This window comes from Triticum urartu, chromosome 1 (genome assembly GCF_003073215.2).
Source record: "Triticum urartu cultivar G1812 chromosome 1, Tu2.1, whole genome shotgun sequence".
NCBI classification, from domain to species: domain Eukaryota; kingdom Viridiplantae; phylum Streptophyta; class Magnoliopsida; order Poales; family Poaceae; genus Triticum; species Triticum urartu.
In genome coordinates, this window is record NC_053022.1 from 80,266,847 (window position 1) to 80,287,878 (window position 21,032).

Here is a 21,032-nt window from a genome sequence, read left to right on the forward strand (position 1 = left end):
TTTGTCTCAGGTCAAACTTTCTAAACTTTGACCAAGTTTATACAAAAAATAAAACATCTACAATACCAAGTCAATACCATTAGACTCATCATTCGGTATATTTTCATACCACATATATTTTTAATTGTGAAAGTTTAGATTGCTTTCGATGAACTTGGTCTAAAGTTTGACTTAGGTCAAAGCTAATATGCAGAGTAAATAAAAACAGAGGGGGTATTAAGAGAGGAGGATCAAGGCAGCCATTAGAAACTGGCCATCATAACTCATGAGCAGCTACAAGCGTGACCAAGATGCATGCAAACAAAGGTTTAAAGCAACCGAGACACATATAAACACCCTACAACTTACAGATTTTAATCACAACCGAGCTAGAACTCGAGGATGGGCATAAAACAGGCATGGGCTGTACCACACCATACATTTACACTGCTATGGTATCAACTCTTCGATACGGGCACAAACCGCCCGTGGGCACCGTCTTTCAGCCACCTCGTCGAGCGGGTCTGCTTCACGCGGTCCAAGAAAAGGCGGTGCCTGCATGCAGATCAACAAACAACGGCTTTGGTCTATCTATCAAGGGAAAATTCAAGTTTAAATTATTTGAAACAAGCCTAGCATCAGGGTTTCGTCACAAACCTCTCGTAATCGAGCTTCTGGGTGACTATACCGTTCAGCAGAAGCTCCGCATCGAAAACATCAACACCTGCAGGTTCATCTTTACATAAGCTGGCAGTCCAGATTCTGATTCTGGACGACAAAATATGGAGCAGAGTGAGATATACGATATAACTAATCATAACCTTTCTCGACGAGTGGAGCGCATGTTTCGTAGTCCTCTTCACATGAGATGACCAGTAGGTCATCTGGTGCTTCCTTTTCCTTCCTTATGGACCTACCCATCCTCTCCAATGGCTGCACAAAATCCACAAAGTTAAAGGACAGAACTGCATCTTTCTGCAAATCAAGAACTTTGTGGCAAGCAGCAGGACGCATGATTATGAGGAGTTAAGATCCCACAGCAAATATGGGAGTATGGTACGAAAAAGAGTAAAAAAGCGAGTTCGTAAAAACAGAGTACCTAAATAAGTAAAACATTCTGCAGTTTTCTGGAACTTAATGAACCCTAAAACCAGAGTACCTGAATGAGTAAAGATCTGCAGTTTTGTGTAACTTCATGAATCCTAAAAGCAGAGTACCTAAATAAGTAAAAATAATCTTCCTTTTGTACAAAAAGATTAATCAAACATTTGGCCTGATAGCCAGCTAATATTTTTTTGACGGCTTTATTCATGAACAGAATAGGCTTATTGGTTTCACATGACATTACCATACAGACTGCAAAATTGACACTAGCAAATGGTTCCAAGCAGATCCTATACATCTGATTCTAGATATCATCCAGCCAATGTAAACATGCCATTTAACACAAAGAACATCAAGTATTTTTCAAAAAGAATATATGGCAATAACCTGCCCAGAAGATGCGGAAACCAAACTTGTCACCACCTCCCGACTTGGCTTCACATTTTGTGTCACAAACACTCTTTTCCCCTGCATTTTTTTAATAAATATAATTAGAAAACGATCTAGGAAAGACTGAGGCAAAAGAAAATTATACAATTCACTTTACCAACAGCAGAGGACTCTTGCAAGCTGAGGCCAGTGATATAGGCATGCTGAAACCCATCTCCTTTTCCTTTTTGGCATCCCTCAGAATATACTTCTTATCGTTTACAAAACAGCCTGCTGCTCCACAACTTTCAAGCCACATTGATGTCACTACCAGTTTGCCACGTGTAACTGCCTCCAGCATATTCTTTGTGCGGTAAAAACCATCCGCCACAAAATGTGTTGCATCTGCAACGGAAAGTGCTTCATGGGCTCCTAAGCGTGCCAAGATCTACAACATAGCGTTACAATTATACCTCATTTCAAATAATTAATGACTAGAATGTACCAACACAGAAATATAGTGGCTACCTTCTTCTGACGCTTGATCACATCCTCATCCAAATGATGGCTGAAAATAATACTGCAACTGGTCATATCTTTTCTTCTAGAATCCTTTCGGTATCGACTTGGTAGAGCATTTTCAGGATCTAACTCCAGCAGCTCTTTGGCAACAGAGGATTTCAACAAGCTCCTATTCGAAGCTTTTGATGGATTTAGAGGACTGAAAGCAGGCGACAATTTGTTTACCACTTTAGAAGGTGTTTTCAGGGCACTATTCGGAACTGGAGAGTTACATTTTGGTGAGTTGCTTGCATCCTTAACACCGGGTGGTTTCTTTTGTCGCCGATCAGAGGTACTAAAACGAGAAGTTTTGCTGTTAACTCCCGATGAAGAATCAAGTACAGGAGAAGCAGCTGATGATTGTGTGATAATACTAGACAGCAAAGAAGTTGATCTGCAATCAGAGCGCTCCCTCCTTGCATACGTTAGCAGTTCTGAACTGCTAATAAAAATCCGTCTTTTCTTGGATGGCCTTGTCACTTCTGGTTGTACATCATGACCTGTAGCAGCCTCGGTAACTGCAGGAGCCTTTGCCTGTACCACTGCAGTAGGTGTTCTTCTCTGTTTGGGGTGAGATGAGGGCTCTCTGCGGAAGACATGAGTTGTTGGTTCATCTCTTAATGGTTCAAGGTTCTGAGCAACATTTGCACCGGTATGCCGTATGCTTGCATCAGTACTTTGCTGAAGACCCTGAGCATTATTTGCACATGTATTCTCTGTGTTTTCTTTTAACACAGAATCCGAACCATATTCTGCGGTTCTCTCACTAATCATCGGTCTCTCGAGTACATGTTCACTATGGTTATTTCTTACTTCTCCAACAGTGGCCTTCTTTAAGTTCTTATTAGAACATAACTCAGGAGACTCATAGAGGTTATTTCTACCAGTGTGCCTTGTTCGATGAGCAATAGGTGTACTGTCATACTTATTTCCATCAACTATCTTCGTAACTTTATTCTTCTGTGGTACTGGCTTTGCCTGCTTATGTTTCGTCTTTGTTGCACGATCTTCTAAATTTTGTCGCACGTCTTTCTGAGGTTTGTGGTTCATCTCAGTTACTTTTATTCTTTTAGAACGTGTCGTGACACCTTCCTGGACGCTGCTGGTTCTCTTTCTAGGAGGGTCACTCTTTGGGTTACTTTTTTCTACTTTAGATACAACTCTCAGATCTCTCTTCACTGGAGGTTCAACTTCGGCTGACAAGTTTTCAGCAGGGGAACTTTGTGCCAGTGCTTCTATAGCTTCGATAGCCATTTGAGTATCCTGACCAACATCATGCAAATCCACACTGACCTTTTCCTGCTGTCTTTCAATAGGTTTGGCAGTTGATAGATGATCATCCAAGTCTTTCAAAAGGTTTTTCTTAGTCCTTTTTCTAGAAGCCCTCTTACTCTTCACCTCACTTTTGAGTAGTCTCGAATCCGATGAAGGTAAAGTTTCAGTCTTGTCACAAAGTTTGGACTTCGTTCTCCTTTTGTGTCCCTCTATTATTTTCTTGTCAGGAGGTGCAATTTTTGTGGAGCACTTCTTTGGCCTGGGAATGTCTGATTTCCCTCTGCCAGCTGATTGTTGCAACAAGATATCCTTGTTTTTCCTGAAAAAATCACCTCCGCCATCATCCTCGCGACTATCCACCCATGCAAAGACTTCTGCCTTTCCTCTGGAACTTCTATGCCGGTCAACCTTCTCAGCCAATAGTAAAGTTCCCATCTTAATTGAAACAGGTGGCTTTGCTTTTTCTAATCTTTTTGGTGTTGGTTCTTGAGACGATATGCCGCCATTAATTGAGATCAACCCTTCCACAAAGTCCAAAGCATTTGCTTGAGATAGCTCACCAGGCTCCTGTGATCCGAGATAGCTTAGTCCAGCCAAACACCTGCTCTTGATTTCATTCTCTTCGTTCGTTGTGTCAGCAAAAAGCTTCTTTGCTGTTGAGCACCTGCCTTTGCTTTTACTCCCATCTTTTTCATGGCTCTGTACATAACCAAAAGACCCGTCATCAATCCCACGACCTGGGCAATCACCAAAGGACGCATTACACGAGGTAGAGTTGTCTACAATTTCCGTTCGGAGAAATGTTCCATTGGTCGAATCATGCCTTTTCCCTCGTCCCAAACTTCTGACTGCGGCAAGATCACATGTTTGTCACAGGAGAGCATGTTAGAAAACAAAAAAAAAACTAGATTTCAGTTTATTGCTACAATTTTAGTAGGGAAACTAAGGTTAAGATATGAACAAAAATGTTCTTCATGTTCTAATTCAGGAAAATAAATTTGACGACCAAGGGATGTCTTGAGTATCAGATTTGTGTAACATCATGGCATCTGTATTGAATGAAAAACAACAAAATACACTAATGATTTACAAGCCTTCATTCACAATATAAGGATCAACCAGGACTGAGCATGCTTCCCACAGAACATCACATGTGTATAACAAGAGCCTATTGGCCTAGAATTTTGCAAAATGGAAAATTTCTGGATGAAAAGCCAGAGAAAACCATATTCAAGTAGATCCAATTACCACATTACTTGTGTGTCCAAAAACATTCATGTGTACTTAAGAAATGGTGTGCCTAATTGCTGATACTTGCATTACCCTTGGAGTAGCTAGAACTATTAGATACAAGCATAGGCAAGATCTCCGGCGAGTAAGGTTAAACCAATGAAAGTGTGCAAATCTTTATCATGTTAAACTAGAGGTATTAAGAACTTTTTTTTTACTAATGACAATAATTTGTCATGTTACTTCTCTTGTAGCAACAAAAAATAAATCATGGATATAACTGCAAGAGACCTAAAGCTTAATCACCTCTTTGCCAGGAGTAACAAACATCAGGAACAAAAACGTGATGGGACCACATTTTCAACTGAGTCAGAGTACAGTTTGCAACCAAATGTATGACTTCTGACTTTGCACATCTGTTCATGGATAACTATTGAAAATCGCAGGACAATGACCGCAAGGTGCACATTGAACATCCCAGAATGAACTTTAATGGAATCTTACATTATACAGAGACAATGTGGAGCTATGTGACTAGAAAGGCATAGTTAGCCAGTGATAACTAACCTGTCTCAGCTTCTTCTTCCGTGGAAGCATCAGAATCTACCGAATCCTCGGCATAATCCTTCACATCTGTCTCATTATTTGGCAGGCCATCATCGTCACTTTGCACTTGAGTGCCCTGGCTCAACTCATCATCACCATCATCACCCATCTCTTTATCCGAGTCTTCAACCAACTGGGTCATCCCACGTTGATCGGCAGCATCATCATCGCTGCTATCATTTACCCTCTCTTCCTGACATTCCTCGACCAACTGGGTCGTCCCCTGTTGAACGGCAGCCTCATCATCGCTGCTATCATTTACTCTCTCCTCTTCCTGACATTCCTCGACCAACTGGGTCTCGCCGCTCCCACCATCCTCAACCTCACATTCTTCAACCAACTGGGTCCTATCCCCAACACCAGCTTCATCCTCCGTGCTGTCACCATCTTCCACTTCCTCCTCCTCTACTGCCTGCGTCTGCCCAGCGACGCCACGGGCATCATCCTCTGAGTCCTCCACCACCTGCGTGTCTTCAGACATCCTCTCCTCCCCTTCCCCCTCAAATTCATCATCAACCGCCTCGGTCTCCTCGTCGTCGTCCAGTGGCTGCGTCTCGCCATACAGCACACCGGCGTCGCCGTCGTCCTCGCCCCCGCTCTGCGTCATGTCACCAGAGCTAACTGGAGACCCTAATCTCAGACCGTTGTCATCCTCCTCGCCCCCGCTCTGGGTCATGTCGCCGGAGCTAACAGGAGACCCTATTCGCAGCGGCCACAAACCTAAGGTCAGCACATTTACACGAACCGCTCATGGAAAGAACAAAACCAGGAACCTCACCCAATGGCGGCGTCCCTCCGTCGTCCACGACCTGGGTCTCCCCGCCGTCCATGGCGAGACAGCCACGAATCTGCACACACACGCCTCACCAATCAACACCAACCCTAGACCCTCATCCGTTTAATAGCACCACAATAATAAGAAAACAGAAGAAAAGATAGATGGGGGACACACATTTGGGGAAAGAACCGAATGAACAATAAAAAACACAACCGCCGTACCAGGGGGTCCGCCGGAGATCTGCGGGGGCGTGGGCGGGGGGCGACTCCAAGAGCGGCGGCGCCTCCGCGATGGTTCGGGGAGGTGGAGCGGGGGGCAAGGAGGAAGCGGACGGGGGATCCGGCGACAAAAAATGCGGGCTTTTTCCTCTCCCCGGGGGATTCGGGAGTCGGAGTGGGGTTTAGGCGCCGCTTCTGCCTCTCTCTCTCCTGGGAGGCTGGGAGGGAAACAGAGCCGGGAGAACTGCCGAAACTCGCGCCCGCTGAGGCGACGGAAGGGATCGCGGCCGTCCGTTTTCGAAGCAACGGACAGATCGTGCTCGCGGTCTCTGGCTGGGGGGTGGGTGGAGACTGGCAGATAGTTGGGGGCTTGCCTGCAAAAGCGAAACCCTTCCCCGAACGGAAGAGGCCTTGATTGGATTGTTGGATTTCTTTTCCGGCTGTAACTATATTTTACAAGGCCCCAACAAAATACTGATACACGCATGTATTTTTTTATTGTATAAGATATAAGATGTGCTTGGTTCGCAGGTCATAAATCCGGTTGTAACTGACAAGAGGGTTCGGACTCATCATCACCAAGTTGGACGACCATGTCGCCAAGGAGGTGCACTCTGCCCCCAACTAAGAACGGAAAGGGGGGGAAGAGGAGGAGGGGATGCCTTGGCAAATCAGAGGAGGCCACTTGGAGCAGGAGTGAGTCGCCATCACCGTCAAGTAAAGACTGTCGGTCAACGTCGTCAACAAGGTCACGAGCGAGTCACCATCGCGGCCAGGAGCGTGTCGTCGTCGTGCCTTAGGCCATCTCCAACGTTGATCCGTAATTTTGCTCTAGCATCTGTCCGCAGACAGGAGAGGATCAGTACACGTACATTGGTGCGGGAGCCGGGCATCCAACGCTGCCATCATACATTTCAAGCATTGTTGGGACTAACCGAAAGAAATTCATGCAAACGCAACGGATTTCATATAAAATCATATGAAATTCATTACATTTTGGACGATTTTCAACTAAAACTATTCCGGACTAAGGAAAACTAGTCTACGGCTGGCTACGGCGGATTTCCGATCTCACAACACGAATACCCTCAAGTCTATGGCCGCTCGCGGCGGATTTTCATTGTCTTCCCCATGTCTGTCAACCCGCTCATCGGACTAATGTGAGCCCTGGAGGTATATGCTTCAACGCAAAGGGCGGCTCGCTTCCCCATGTCCGGCAACACCGCTCATCGTAGTAGAATCGCTGAAATATGCTTTAGCCAGAGGGAACAGGGACACCCGTGGCCTTCATGGGACCCAAGCGGCAACAGGCACCCATGTTCTCCCTCTCCTCGATGATGGCAGCGGACACGAACATGCTGGAAGCAGCCTCGTCGATCTCCATGAAGCCGACTTCTTTCTCCGTCGGCAAGGTGCGGGCACGCAAACGTTGAAGGCAAATGGTGCTGTCGCAGGCATAGGAGACGCTGCAAGAAACTGCGCTTGGCACGAGTTGGTGCTATTTAAAGGCGGGACTACTTAAGTCGAAATGATATGGGTTTTCACTCTTTTCTTGTCCCTTTTTTTCAAGTTTTTTCCAATTTTATTCTTCACCGGTTTTTTCTCCTTTTTAATTTGTTTTTTCTTTCTTTTTCATTTTTTCTTTATTTATTTTTCAATTTTCATTGGGTTTTTCTTTTATCCTTTTTCCTAAAGTTTTGTTCCTTTCTTTCTCGTTTCTCATCGATTTTTTGTTTTTGCTTGGTTTTATTATTTCTCCTCTTTTTGTGTGTGTTGTTTTTTTCTTATGTTTCTTTTGATTTTCACTCTGCATTTTTGTATATGTCAAAAATATTTTTCTAATGCATGTTTAATATTTTTTATTACAAATTTGCCCTTTTTTGAATACATGGTCAAGAATTTCCATACATATTTTTTAAGTTTTAATTAACATTTTTCAAATACAAGATTAACATTTTTTTGAATACATGGTCAACATTGTGTCTATACACACTTTTAAATTTTTTTGAATTCATGATTAACATTTTTCAAATACAAAATTATTTTTTAACACATGATAAAGAAAATCTATACACGTTAAACATGTTTCGAATGCTTGATAAATTTGTTTCAAGTACTTGTTCAATTTTCTTCAAATGCTTGATTAACTTTTTTATATTCATGATCAAAGTGTTCATCATATTTTTAATACATGGTTAACATTTTCACTATACACATTTAACTTTTTTCAAATGTTTTATTAACATTTTAAAAATACTTGTTCAACTATTTTTCAAATGGTTGATTAACATTTTTATATACTCTCTCCGTTTCTAAATATAAGTCTTTTAGGGATTTCAATATAGACTATGTACGGATGTTATAGAATATTTTAAAGTCTAAATTCACTCATTTTACTTCATATGTAGTCCATATTGGAATCTATAAAAAGACTTATATTTAGGGACGGAGGGAGTACATGATAAAAAAATCATCATTACTTATTACATGGTCAACATGTTTTCTATGCACGTTTAGCATTTTTCAAATGCTTGATTAACATTTTTAAAATATTTTCAACATTTTCTAACATGGTTGATTAACTATTTTACATATGTGATAAAAATAATCATTTTTTATACATGGTCAACATTTTTTTCTATACACATTTAACATTTTCCAAAGTCTTGAGTAACATTTTCAAGCAGTTTTCAAATTCTTGATTAATTATTTTAAAATACATGCTCAAATTATTTCATACATTTTTTTCTGCATACATTTTTTGTATATGTGATAAAAAATTTCTCTATACACATTTGACATTTTTAAATTCTTGGTAAACATTTTTAAATTTTTTATGTAGAGTAATTTGTGAAATATATTTTTAGAGTATTTGGATGTATAAAAGCAATTAAGTGGAAATAAAAAAACGAAAAAAACGCGCATAAAAACAAAACTGAAGACCAGGCTGAATGTTCCCGTGCGCCTGGGCCGGCCTAACTCGAGCCGTCTCGCTGAAGGCGAGATATACGGGCGCCCGTTCCAGTGGCTTATGCGAAGCCCACCCACCCCTGAAAAAATAAATGTGAAGCCCACCCGTTTTTATTTCACAGGGGTATAGTTTACAGGTGTATTGGGCCCCAAAACGGCGAACCAAGCGGGGCCGAAGGGTTTCTCTATCCATCGTCCCCGCCGCCGCCTGCTCGCTAACCTTTCGTCCAAGCCGCCGGATCGCCACAGCAGCCGCCGGCCCCCGCGGCGCCGCCACTGGCCAGCGGCACAAATCGCCCGCTGCCCACCGCCCACGGACGACCAGCCCACTGGCACACAGCAGCACGCGGACGGCGAGTTGGCCGACCCACGACCCCACGCCGCACGTATTTTGGTATAGCTTCTTTTGTTTATATCTACTCACTTTTCATCTTGTAATAACAAATGGGAACAGAGGTTACTTACTAATGACAACGTTCAGAATTTGAAAATTTTCACGTTCTTCTTTAGCTTGGCCCACGCAACAGTTCGTTTGTAGCTCCGCCACTGCTGTCCAGTAGCCAACCGTGCAATGAGAAATTGGATGTTTGTAAGAGGAGCTCACATGAACCCCAATCAGGCAATTTCAAGAAATTTGGAATTTATTTCCTAAACTACAATGTTGTGAGCCTTGTTTCAGCTGTTTATGTTATGTTTTGCCAAATAGTGTAGTATGGCACTTGGATTAGGTTGATTTTTTTTTTCTTTTGGAGTGTGCACACCCTCCATTTAATTGCTGGGTCTGCCACTAACAGGTGTAAACAACAGTATGAAATCATGTATCCGGTTTGCGGCATCATGTGACACAAATCATGCTTTCTACATTATGGAAAACCTGGATAAAGGAATCCTGATAATTAAGAAAGTGATTTCAGCAGAAGAAATAACAGGGAGAAAAAAACCACTGATGCTAATCATCTGTGGTTGTTTTACCAGCTCTGACTGAGTGGCAAGCAAGGAGGGCAGGAGCGTGGATCAGATTGGAGGAGAAATCATGACTGGTAAATTTCTTCCTGGTATTGTTGCTATAATCTTCAGTAAAGGCGGGCATGTCCTGTGGTGAATTTACAGCGCCGTCTGTTCTGTTGGTATTTTTTTCTTTTCCTCAGGAAAGGAAGAGCAGAAGTCTCGCAAGGAGAAGCGAAAGGAAGCGAGATCGGAGAAGCACAAGCTGCGGTTTCTCTCTTGGGTTCAGCACCAGGTGAGCGCACCGAAATCTTTAAAAGAAAGTAGAGAAGAGTATCAGTCATTTCTTGGTAGATTAAGATTTTAATTTTGACGGGTGGAATTATCTTGATTCAGGGTGGCAAAAATAAGAAGACGGCAGTGGTGTCCATGGAACCTAGTCCAGCAGAGGAGGTAAAACCAAAGAAAGAACCCAAGAAGAGGAGGAGGGAGCCTGAGGATAGCCACAAGCCCAAGTCCAAATTCCAGGAGTATCTTGAAATGGAGATGGGTGGTGCTGCCGTGGGCAGAGAGGAGGATCTGGAGATGGAGAGGAAGCTTGCAAAAAAGCTCAGGGTGAAGAAAGGAAAGCTGGGAGGTCCAGATGATGGTATGGACGATCTTTTTGCGGACCTCGGATTTTGCGGTGACTATGGTTCGGATGGTGAAACAAAAGATACTAAACCAGAAAAGAAAAAACGGAGCAGGAAAAATAAGAATGTGAAAGATGATGCCATGGAGGAGGGCAGTGGGAAGGTAGTGGATGATAATAAGGTAGACAAGAAGAAAAAAAAGAGGAAAAATAAGAAAGTGAAGGACGATGCTTCGGAGGAACCAGGTGGTGGAGGTGTGGAAATGGCTGAAGAAAGTGATGTATCAGTTCACGAATCTGAGGATGAAGAGCCTAATGTGGTTGAAACACCCCCGGTGTCAAAGGCGAAGTATGTACCTCCTAGTCTCCGTGCTATTTCTAGTTCAGAATCAGAAGAAATCTCTCTGTTACGCCGGAGAGTGAGAGGTGTGACTTCCAATTCTATCCCTTTTTTTTCAGTTTTATGCAACACATTTCTGATTTCCTTATCATTCTATCCATTTTGTTTGGAACCATATTCTCATGGATGGTTTCATTTCCTGTATACATCAGGACTTCTGAACAGGCTTTCGGAGTCCAATGTGGAGTCTATTACTCAGGAAGTTGCTGCAATTTTTCGTGTATAGTCCTATATCTTCCCCCTTTTTTCCTTCTAATACTATATTGCGAAACTTCTTTCAGATCTTCTGTTTTAGCTTGATTAATGACTTAGTACTTCTGGTTCTATTCCTATTTATCTGTTAACAGTCGGTTCCACGAGGTGTTGGCTGTCAGTTAATTGGTGATGAAGTTTTGGCAAGTTGTTCCCGGGGACCTCGTGGAAACGAACAGTTAAGGATCTTCCGTATAAGTCACATTTATTTGGTTATTATGTTAGCATGCTCACAGCTTAAAAGTTCCAATATTTGTTGAAAAATGAAGACTTTAACAAAATGGTTCTGTGTAATCATTTTAGAATGAGTTCGAGGGATCAACCTTAAGACATATGTGTAGGCAGATGCTAAACTGGAAAGGATTGGTATCCTAAAGCTTTCATTTGGGAAAACCTTCTGTTCTGTTTGTTATGCTACTCTACTAAGGTAGGAGGTTGGTGAACTGAACTAATGAAATATGTTGTTTCATTTGTGCAGGTATGCTGCTGTATTTGCAGCCTTTATTGCTGGTATGACATGCTTGGTTGGTATGGACTTTAGTGCCAAAATCCTTTCCTCTCTTGCGAAATCTTTTGAGGTATGACTATTCTGATTAAGATAACACAAGGACCTTTTACATGTCTCTTTCTACCTAAATATATCTCCATCCCTTCTGCCTTGCTATGTATCTGCTTTGTTTCAGGATACTTAAATCATGTTTATCTTTTGATGTTTCCAGTTTAGTTATATTTTCCTTATGTTAGTTTTTCGTCCCTTGGTGACAGGATGAGTACTCAAAAGACGATGGGTTATCAGTGAGAAATCTTATGTTACTTTTCTCTTATTTGTGCATATTCGACGTCATTGCATGGTCTGTGGTCTCACTGGAACCTATAGCGTGCTCTTTTTTATATAAACATGTCAGAGTAAGTTCTGATGATTTTGTTTATTGTTGCAGCGATCTTGTGTATGATCTTCTCTCAGTGCTGAGCGAGCGCTTGACAGAGCTGGATGTCTCAACAGTGTTAACCATCCTGCAGTGTATGTAGCATTTATAATGTCTTTCCATGCTTAAAAAAAGAACCTTTGCAATGCCTTACTCATCTTACACCATAATAACTGTTAATCTGTCATAGAACCATCCCATGTTATTCTGTTTCTGAGTGAAACTCGGGATATGTTTTTATCTTTGTGGACAGGCTGTGGAATGAAGCTGCGGGGAGATGACCCAGGTGCAATGAAAGATTTTGTACTCAGCATTCAGAACTCGGTAAGGCAGTCCAAATTGCGCTCAGCTGGCCGAGAAGATGGAAAAGCAGATCTACATAGTAAACGAGTGAGTTGCCTTGTTTTATGCACCTGTTTTAAAAAGTAATTCAAGTTGGAGTAGTTTTAAGTTTTGTATCTGGTTTAACTTGCCATGCAGATGGAGTTTATGCTTGAGACGATATGTGACATTAAGAACAACAAGAAAAGGTCCAAAGAGGATCCTTCACAGCATACCCGTGTAAAAAAGTGGCTTCAAAAGGTTTGTACCAGAACTTCATCTCCCGATGCCTGAACAGAAACCTTTTCCTGCTCATTTAATAATTTGTTTTGTTTTTGCTTGCCTGCAGCTAAAGTCAGAAGATATCCTCTTGCGCGGGCTAAAATGGAGTAAGCTGTTGGATCCTGAGAAAAAAGGGCAGTGGTGGTTGTCAGGGGATGTATCGTCCACAGCAGGCAATGTTGAAGATGTTGCAGCAGTTATCAGCAAGGAGGTTGTAGAGGCACAGAAACTGGTTCAGCTTGCAGCCGCCCAGCGGATGAACACAGATATACGAAGAGCAATCTTTTGCATCATAATGAGCGCTGAAGACTATATAGACGCTTTTGACAAGATCCTGAGGCTGGACCTATCTGGGAAGCAGGTCTGCATTGTTTTTTTTCTTGCGAGATGCTGTTTTCTGTGTGTACGTGTGTCAATATTATTTAACTTTTTTCTCTCTATTGCTGTGCAGGATCGAGAAATTATGAGAGTCATTGTTGACTGTTGTCTGCAAGAAAAGACTTTCAATAAATATTACACAGTCCTTGCCTCCAAGCTATGCAGCAATGATAAGAATCATAAGTTCAGTTTACAGGTATGACATTGCATTCTTATAATTTTCCATATCTATAGACTACAGTAAAGGTATTCTGCCTCACAAGTTAGTGCTTTACTGCTTCGTTTGCGGAGCAAGTATACCTTTTCCTTAACATATACTCGTAGATATTTAATAGATGCAACATGTGTGCATGAAGATAAATTGATATCAGACTTGTATCAATTTTAACATTTGTGTATTCCTATTTTATTTTGGTGTCATTGCAGTACTGCATCTGGGACCGTTTTAAGGAGCTAGATGAGATGGAGTTGAGTCGGTCCATGAACCTTGCAAAACTAGTTGCAGAGATGCTCGCAAACTTCTCCTTGTCGCTAGCAACACTGAAGGTTGTCAACCTGGCGAACCCAGTGGAGATGACCCCCAAAAAGACCATGCATTTCAGGATGATGTTTGAGACCTTGATGCAGAAAGAAGACTCGCTTATGTGGAACGTCTTTACCCGTATCGCTGGGAACCCGGAGCTCGAGCTCTTGAGAGATGGAATCGTGATGTTCGTCCGACAGCATGTGATTGCCAAAGACGCAGGGAAGGAGTTGGCTGGCAAATTCAAGATCGCCAAGAAGGCGCTTGATAACTCTGCTGGAGTTTTGATGTAATTTGTCCGGCGTGTCTTCCCTGTCTCGGTTACATGACACGCGGGCTCTCAGTTTTGTTCGGTATTCTGAGGAAATGTAGACAGATCGTTTTTGTACCCTACATGATGATTTCTTTGAATTGATGATGCAAATTTGTATTGTTCCATAAAATTAATGGTCATTATTACATACTATACAAACTTTCGGGATGCAGTCTCTTGGCCACTATGCTGTCTGCTGTGTATACATGAAGTTCCATCTGCCCTGAACATCTGAGGGTAACTAATGACACCATAACAGACGGTGCTTTGTCATAAAACATGAAGGATTAACTTGCAAATGGTGATTGCTTATATTTTTGACAAACTGATGAGGGGAAGAAGCCTAAACTACACTACAGAGAAGTGTCGTTGCTTTCATCTCCTTCCTCGGGCTCGAGCCCTGCCCATCTGATCATGGAGAAGAGGAACTCCTTGAGGTTCACCTTGCCGTTCTTGTTCAGGTCCATCTCCTCTGCAACAAGGTACACGCACCAACATATTATAGTCTGCTTCTGTTTGAATTTCACATGAATCTTGTTTATATGCATGGAAAAGAAATAAAGGGGGCAGCACAAGAGTACTGACTGAAGAGCTGTGTGGTGATGTGGGTGGGCGTCCTCTCCCGGTCAGACTCCTCGTTCATCCTCTGGGTGACGTCTTTCCTGGTCACCTTGCCGTCGCCGTCCCTGTTGAAGAAGAGGAAAGCGTCGATGAGCTCGTCGAAGATGTAGTTGAGCTTGTCCGACTCGAACTCGGAAACCTGACAACAAACCAGATAGAACAAGCTTCATCAGTGAACCATTGAAGTCAGGAAGAATTCTCCTGTCAGACAGCCAGGAGGAAGATGTGGTTGGTTGGTTACCCTACCCGGCGCGTGACGTTTGGGCCGAAGAGCAGGTACATGAGGCAGATGAGGACGACGAACTCCTGGAACTGGATCCCCTTGCGGCTGTCGACGTCGCAGTAGCGGTGCACGTCGTCGGCTTCCTTCTCCGACATCCGCACCTCGAGCTTGCTCAGGCAGCTCCGCAGCTCCTCGTTGTCGATCGTCCCGTTGGAGTCCGTGTCTGAAAGTTGGAAAGCTCACACTTCTAATGCATGCAAACTCCGAAGCTCCATGGGTGCTAAACTTAGCATGGTGGCTTCTGCTCTTACGTACCGTAGAGGGCGAAGACGTCCCGGATGTCCTTGAGGCCGTCCTTGAAGCGAGGGAGGCGCATGGTGATGCTGTTCACCGACCGGAACGTCTTCTTCCTCGCCTTGGCCCGCTCCCGCAGCGCCTCCGCCACCTTGTTGTCCAGCTCCCTCTCCACCCGCCGGTGCTTTATCGGGGCGGCGAGCCTCGACGCCGCGCCCCCCATCTCTTCAGAGAAAGAGGGAGAAAGATCACACCCAGACCTGAATCAGCCTTGACGCCTGCGCTGCCTTGCGGGGTGGAATTGAGGGTTTTGTTGTTTGGTGTAGTACGTTTGTTGGATTGGATTCTGAGTGGGGGAATCCGTCTGGTTACGGCAATCTCCATTGGCCTGGGATGAGGTAGAATCTGATGCCCTAAAAATAGAAGTGGACGCGGCAGCAGCAGGACGCCTGCCATGCGTGCCTGAATATGCAAATGCTCCCACTACCGACTGCATGAAAGAGATTTGGTCCTTTCATTCCCTTGTCCGTTGCGCTCTCTTTTCTGCTTGACCCAATTTTGTTGCTTGTGTTATCATCAGCAATCAATGCTTTTACGCCCCAAAAAAAAGAGACCATCAATCAATGCTATTTTTGTGAGATAGACTCACAAGGGACTATGTTCTTCAAGATTCTGTGTCAACATCGAAACGAGCAGCGATCCGATTACTGGTCGACACTAGAAAGTGCACATACCGATATGAGCACATACCGGATTGTCCAAGGAAAAAGGATCACGAGCGCATACTGGTCCCCAAGTCACCAGGACGGCATAAGTGGCAGTCCAAGATTATGCGTACAATCTATTCAGTGAAAAAACACGCAACGGACATAAACCCACCCAATATTGCAACAGGATATATAACTTTTGTATAATAAGGCAAACATGCATAATCCAGTATTGACATGGAAGTCGTAAACAGTATACGGCAACCCAGCTATAGCACAAATAGAAGATGCTGATGTTGTATGGTATTGCACAAGTCTTCTCTGATACAGAAACTCAAAGATTGTGAACCAGAAGGTTTCCCTGGGAATTCTATCGATTTCTAGAATCGCACATGGTTGGAAACAAGCAAAATAGTATAGGATACATACTTTGGTCTGTTTTGCAATACAAAATACTTGTACAGGATTTTTAGACTGGCAAATGGACCCCACAATTATACCTTCATTCTTTCGTTTGTCCCTACAAGTATTTGATTGAAAGAGTTCTGTCTCAATCCATTCTTCGAAGAATTGATTGTTCATAGTCACCGATGTAAGATGATACTGGCAGTAAGAACATCCCAGCTCCTGACCTCTGCAACAATTTTAAAAGATAAGTCTACAATCTACACAGACAATTAGGGGAAAACCAGTAATGCCATTCTTACCTGAAGAATTTACCCCCAAAAAAATCTGCATGAATGCTGACTTGGAGCAAACGTAGCTCCTCTGGATCCCATCTCCACTCCACCTGGAATGCTATTTTTCCGAAAACACCAACATTAGGTGAGTGCCAATTCATTTTTCTTTTAGACTAGAGTCTTGAATATGTTCAGCCAGAAGATGATACAATGTAATAATTTATATGACACTTTATGGTTTTCCATATTCGTGATTATATAGCATGCTCTGACAACTCGCAAAACCAATTGACTCCATTGGCGAATTGAAATCGGCTCTTGAAAGTTTCAAGGGTGGCTACAACTGAATCAGGTATTTTCATAGACACAGCTCAAGCAGCCAACCATTGCACATGACTAAGCATGGTGCCATAAAATTCAAAGATCTCTGTTGATAGGTGATTCAAAATAGACCTGGTTCGATCCGGGTATCCAGTCATAGAGAAGGAATGCAAAACAATATTCCATCTTGGCAATCCAACATTTATATTCAGCATTTCAGCAGATGTTTCTGCTCCTCTGAGAAAAAAATAAGAGTCACCTCCTTTCTTTCACGTATGACTGCAATACTGAGGCTGATCTGCATCTGGTTGTGTGTTAAACCAGATCAAGATTTGGAACATATCCCTCCAGTCTCATCTCATCAACAAGCATGTGGAGGAGTTGATACATATCCTCCGCACCATGCTGTGGTTCATCCCCTGCATAGAATTCAAGAACTCTGCCGCTAACTTCAAGCCAGCTGCAACCTGGAATTTTGCTGACACCTCTCTCTCTCATCAGCCCTCTCATCCGTGCAGAGTCATCTAATCTATCTGAGCTTGCATATATCTTGGATGAAACCACGTAGTTCCACGAGTTTGAGGGCTCCAGCAGCATGATCCTGTTGATGACCTTGACACTGACCTCAACATTTTTGCATTTCCGACAAGCAGCAAGCAAAGCCCCCAACATCACCGCATCCGCCTTACCAGGGATCTTCTCAATGAAATCCCATGCTTCTTCTAAATGTCCGGCACGTGCCAATAAATCAACCATGCAGGAGTAGTGCTCGATCTTGGGAATGATTTGGAACTCAGATGTCAAGGAATCGAACCAACGCCGGCCGTCTTTCAGTAACCCTGCATGCACACAAGCAGAAAGTACTCCTATGAAAGTGATATCGTCCGGCCGGAGCCCTTCCTCCTTCCTCATCAGTTCAAACTGCCGAATAGCTTCATGGCCTCGCCCATTAAAGGCAAGACCACAAATCAAGGCATTCCATGAAGCTTCATTCTTGCATGGCAATTTCTCAAACACTTGTATGGCTCTGGTAAGATCTCCACACTTTGAGTACATATCCACTAAAGCAGTCCCAACATAGACATTGCCGTAGAAGCCTCTTTGTGAGGCATAGCTGTCGAGTTCGGTGCCTAGCTCCAGAGCTCCAACTGCAGCACAGGCGGAGAGCACCCCTACCAAGGTTATCTTATCTGGACGTGCCCCTGCTTGCCGCATGCTGTGGAATAAGGAAATGGCTTCCTTTGACATGCCGTTCTGTGCATACCTGCGTTATCATACACACCATAGACAAATGATCAGGCCCGCCAGATAAGACTACATTCATGAGAGATTATTTCAAAATGAGGACCGAAGTGGATCTATGGATACTTGCCCAGTGATCAAGGCATTCCAAGCGACGTTATCCTTGTCAGCGATGGCATCGAACACTCTCCTCGCCTCCGCCATCTCTCCGCACTTCTCATACATCCCAACGAGAGCCGAGCCGATGAGCGATCCCACCTCCATCCCCGCAGACCTCACCCAGTCCTCCAACCACCTGCCAAGCACCAGGTCTCCGGCGTCCCTGCACGCCGCGAGCACGACCGCCACGGTCACCGCGTTGGGCGCCACCGCGCCCTCGGCGACCATCGCGCGGAACATGCGCGCCGCGTCGTCCTTCATCCCCGCCGCCTGGTACGCCTTTATCATGGAGTTCCAGGAGACGACGTCCCGCCGGAGGATTCCGTCGAACACCCTGCGGGCGGCGCGGGGGCGGCCGAGGTTGGAGTACATGGTGATAAGGGAGTGGACGGTGTGGTCGTGGCTTTGTAATCCGAGCTTCTGCAGGAGCGCGTGCGCCGAGACGGCGAAGGCGGGCGCGGGGCACCGTGCGGCGGCGAGGAGGAGGAATGGCAGCGTGTAGGCGTCAGGGCGGAGCGCGGAGCGGAGCATGCGGAGGGAGAGCTGGAGGGAGGTGTGTGGGCGCGAGGCGGCGAAGAAGCGGAGGGCGACGTTGAAGGAGAAGGCGGTGGGGGCCGGGTGCGAGGCGAGCAGGAGGAGCGCGTAGTCGGCGGCGGCGGCGCTGGTGGTGGCGCCGGAGGAGGAGGAGATGGATAGGAGCTTGGAGAGGAAGTGGTTGTACGGGAAGGGGGCGTGGTGGTGGAGGATGTGGGCGTGCAGCTGCTGTATGGTGGAGAGTGAGTGGCATCGCGAGTGGAGCTTGGAGACGGCGGAGGAGACGGGTGGCGCGCTGGGCATCGCCGCCGGTGACGTTTGGTACTGCTCCTTCGGTCCTTCTTCCTTCCTGCCTGCCGCTGCTGTTCCGGGCCAGACACGCACGGCCCACTTCAGGCCGGCCCTTGATTTTGCAACATGCCTGTGAGGTAGTGTTTGCAACACTGTCTGCCTTGCTAGCAACAGTATAGGCGGCCTGGATTTCCTGCAAAATGAATCAGCACTATACACATCAGGGAAAAAAAATCCGCTCAGATCAGGAAAAACTGGTTCCACACGTGTAATGCATTGGTTCTGAATACAAATGATTCATCATTTATGTTTCTATATTTCCGGTGCAATATATTCTGACCATGTCGTTTATCACGTCTAGTTTTTTTTTCGGGAAACTTTAAGAACTTTTATTCAACAAAGGCATTCATGCGGCAGTCTGCAATGAGACTACTGATCAAGAACAAGGGGTAGAGTCCAGTCAACTTTTGGTTACCATGAGTGAGCAAGCATGCTTAGCACACAAATGAGCCGGCAAATTAGCTGATCTAGATACATGTTGAACTACAAATGTACCAAAAACTAAAGATAGCTCTTCAATTTCATCTAGTATCGGGGTCACAACAGAGCGACCTGTGCGGCGAGAATTTCAGAGGTTTACCAACGCCAAGTTGTTCGTCTCCAATATCACATGTGGTATGCCTCGTAGGTTGGCGAAAATAACGCCCTCACGGAGCGAGCGTCTCCATGATCAGGGGATCAGTCACCCTCTCGTGTGGTTTGCACCAAGCTCCGAGAAGACAAGTGGCTGATCGAGCAACACCCATTACACCTCCTTTGCCCTCATCAAAACTGATTGCCCCATCACAGTTTATTTTGATCACTTCCTGCTTTGGAGGCCTCCAGCCGTGACCTGGTAGTATGGATGCATGTTGTTGAGGAAGCTCAAGCAAGGCCAGGGCCTTCCGAACTCTCCTTATAACATTACCTGGGTCAAGTTGATCATGGTCCTGTACCCATCTGTTTCTGGAGTGCCATATCGATCACATCACCCTAACAATTTTTGTTCGCTCATTGTCCGAGAACCGTCTGTCACAAATAATATCCCGTGACCATGTGTCAGGGTGCAGCCTCGGCAAGCGGAAATCGAACAAGGCATGTGCTTCATGCCAGAATCGCTGTGCATGCGTACAATGGATCAGAACATGCACTAAACCCCCCCCCCCCCAATCGCAAGACACACGTTACAGCGATCGATCTCCTTGATATGTCTTCGCTTCAAGTTTTCTTTCACTGACAAGATATTGTTCAACACTTGCCACCAGAAAACCCACACTTTAAGGATCACTTTGACTTCCCACAATGAAGTCGATAGCTGTCGTTCAGTCTGTGAGGTACCTGTAACTGCACCTTCATCTCGAGCTGAAATCTCTTTTTGATTCACGAGAGCACGGTACGCAGTTTTGACAGTATAACTTCCTGTAGGTTCAAAGGCCCAGGCTTGAAAATCTTCTCCACCACCATTGCGCAAAGGTATATTCAAGATTGTCGTAGCATCTGGTACCAGAAAAATATCACGAACCAGCTCTTGATGCCACGTCCAATTGTCAATATCGATCAACTCGCTTACCCGCTAGACTGTCGTATTTGCTAGTCTAAACATTTGTGTTATGGATACAGTTTCAGGAATCCACTTGTCCTGCCAAATTGAAATTGTGGAACCATCACTGACCCGCTTCATTAGACTTGTCTTCAGATCATCGTGATGTCTACTACACAACCTTCTTCTTGTAAATGTTGTTGGGCCTTCAAGTGCAGAGGTTTGTAGGATAGTAGCAAATTTCCCTCAAATGGATGACCTATGGTTTATCAATCCGTAGGAGGCGTAGGATGAAGATGGTCTCTCTCAAACAACCCTGC

The 21,032-nt window shown here is 44.5% G+C and overlaps 4 protein-coding genes across 5 annotated transcripts; 1 reads left to right on the forward strand and 3 right to left on the reverse strand.

Annotated features, from left to right (window-relative positions):
• Positions 1 to 230: 230 nt before the first annotated feature.
• Positions 231 to 6,330, reverse strand: LOC125549179 (mediator of DNA damage checkpoint protein 1). Of its 2 annotated transcripts, XM_048712658.1 has the most exons (10): positions 6,124 to 6,330; positions 5,903 to 5,972; positions 5,086 to 5,823; positions 4,072 to 4,136; positions 1,981 to 3,987; positions 1,631 to 1,900; positions 1,471 to 1,551; positions 801 to 912; positions 637 to 703; positions 231 to 534 (listed from the first exon to the last, which is right to left on the reverse strand). In XM_048712658.1, the coding sequence occupies exons 2-10, from the start codon at positions 5,952 to 5,954 to the stop codon at positions 438 to 440; spliced, it is 3,489 nt and encodes a 1,162-aa protein (XP_048568615.1). In that variant the 5' UTR covers positions 5,955 to 5,972; positions 6,124 to 6,330; the 3' UTR covers positions 231 to 437. The 2 variants fall into 2 exon arrangements, with proteins under 2 accessions (XP_048568615.1, XP_048568608.1); XM_048712651.1 differs by having other exon boundaries at positions 1,981 to 4,136.
• Positions 6,331 to 9,232: 2,902 nt separating this feature from the next.
• On the forward strand, positions 9,233 to 14,191 carry LOC125549196 (nucleolar MIF4G domain-containing protein 1). The gene is made up of 14 exons (XM_048712666.1): positions 9,233 to 9,484; positions 10,066 to 10,130; positions 10,239 to 10,330; positions 10,432 to 11,092; positions 11,219 to 11,286; positions 11,414 to 11,496; positions 11,797 to 11,896; positions 12,084 to 12,169; positions 12,257 to 12,339; positions 12,498 to 12,634; positions 12,725 to 12,826; positions 12,915 to 13,208; positions 13,299 to 13,421; positions 13,652 to 14,191. The coding sequence occupies exons 2-14, from the start codon at positions 10,124 to 10,126 to the stop codon at positions 14,039 to 14,041; spliced, it is 2,226 nt and encodes a 741-aa protein (XP_048568623.1). The 5' UTR covers positions 9,233 to 9,484; positions 10,066 to 10,123; the 3' UTR covers positions 14,042 to 14,191.
• On the reverse strand, positions 14,160 to 15,568 carry LOC125549207 (probable calcium-binding protein CML22). Its single transcript, XM_048712676.1, has 4 exons — positions 15,221 to 15,568; positions 14,929 to 15,128; positions 14,647 to 14,821; positions 14,160 to 14,533 (listed from the first exon to the last, which is right to left on the reverse strand). The coding sequence occupies exons 1-4, from the start codon at positions 15,420 to 15,422 to the stop codon at positions 14,415 to 14,417; spliced, it is 696 nt and encodes a 231-aa protein (XP_048568633.1). The 5' UTR covers positions 15,423 to 15,568; the 3' UTR covers positions 14,160 to 14,414.
• Positions 15,569 to 16,288: 720 nt separating this feature from the next.
• Positions 16,289 to 20,636, reverse strand: LOC125532725 (pentatricopeptide repeat-containing protein At2g34400-like). The gene is made up of 4 exons (XM_048696670.1): positions 20,557 to 20,636; positions 18,280 to 19,326; positions 16,614 to 18,171; positions 16,289 to 16,540 (listed from the first exon to the last, which is right to left on the reverse strand). The coding sequence occupies exons 1-3, from the start codon at positions 20,634 to 20,636 to the stop codon at positions 17,223 to 17,225; spliced, it is 2,076 nt and encodes a 691-aa protein (XP_048552627.1). The 3' UTR covers positions 16,289 to 16,540; positions 16,614 to 17,222.
• Positions 20,637 to 21,032: the final 396 nt, after the last annotated feature.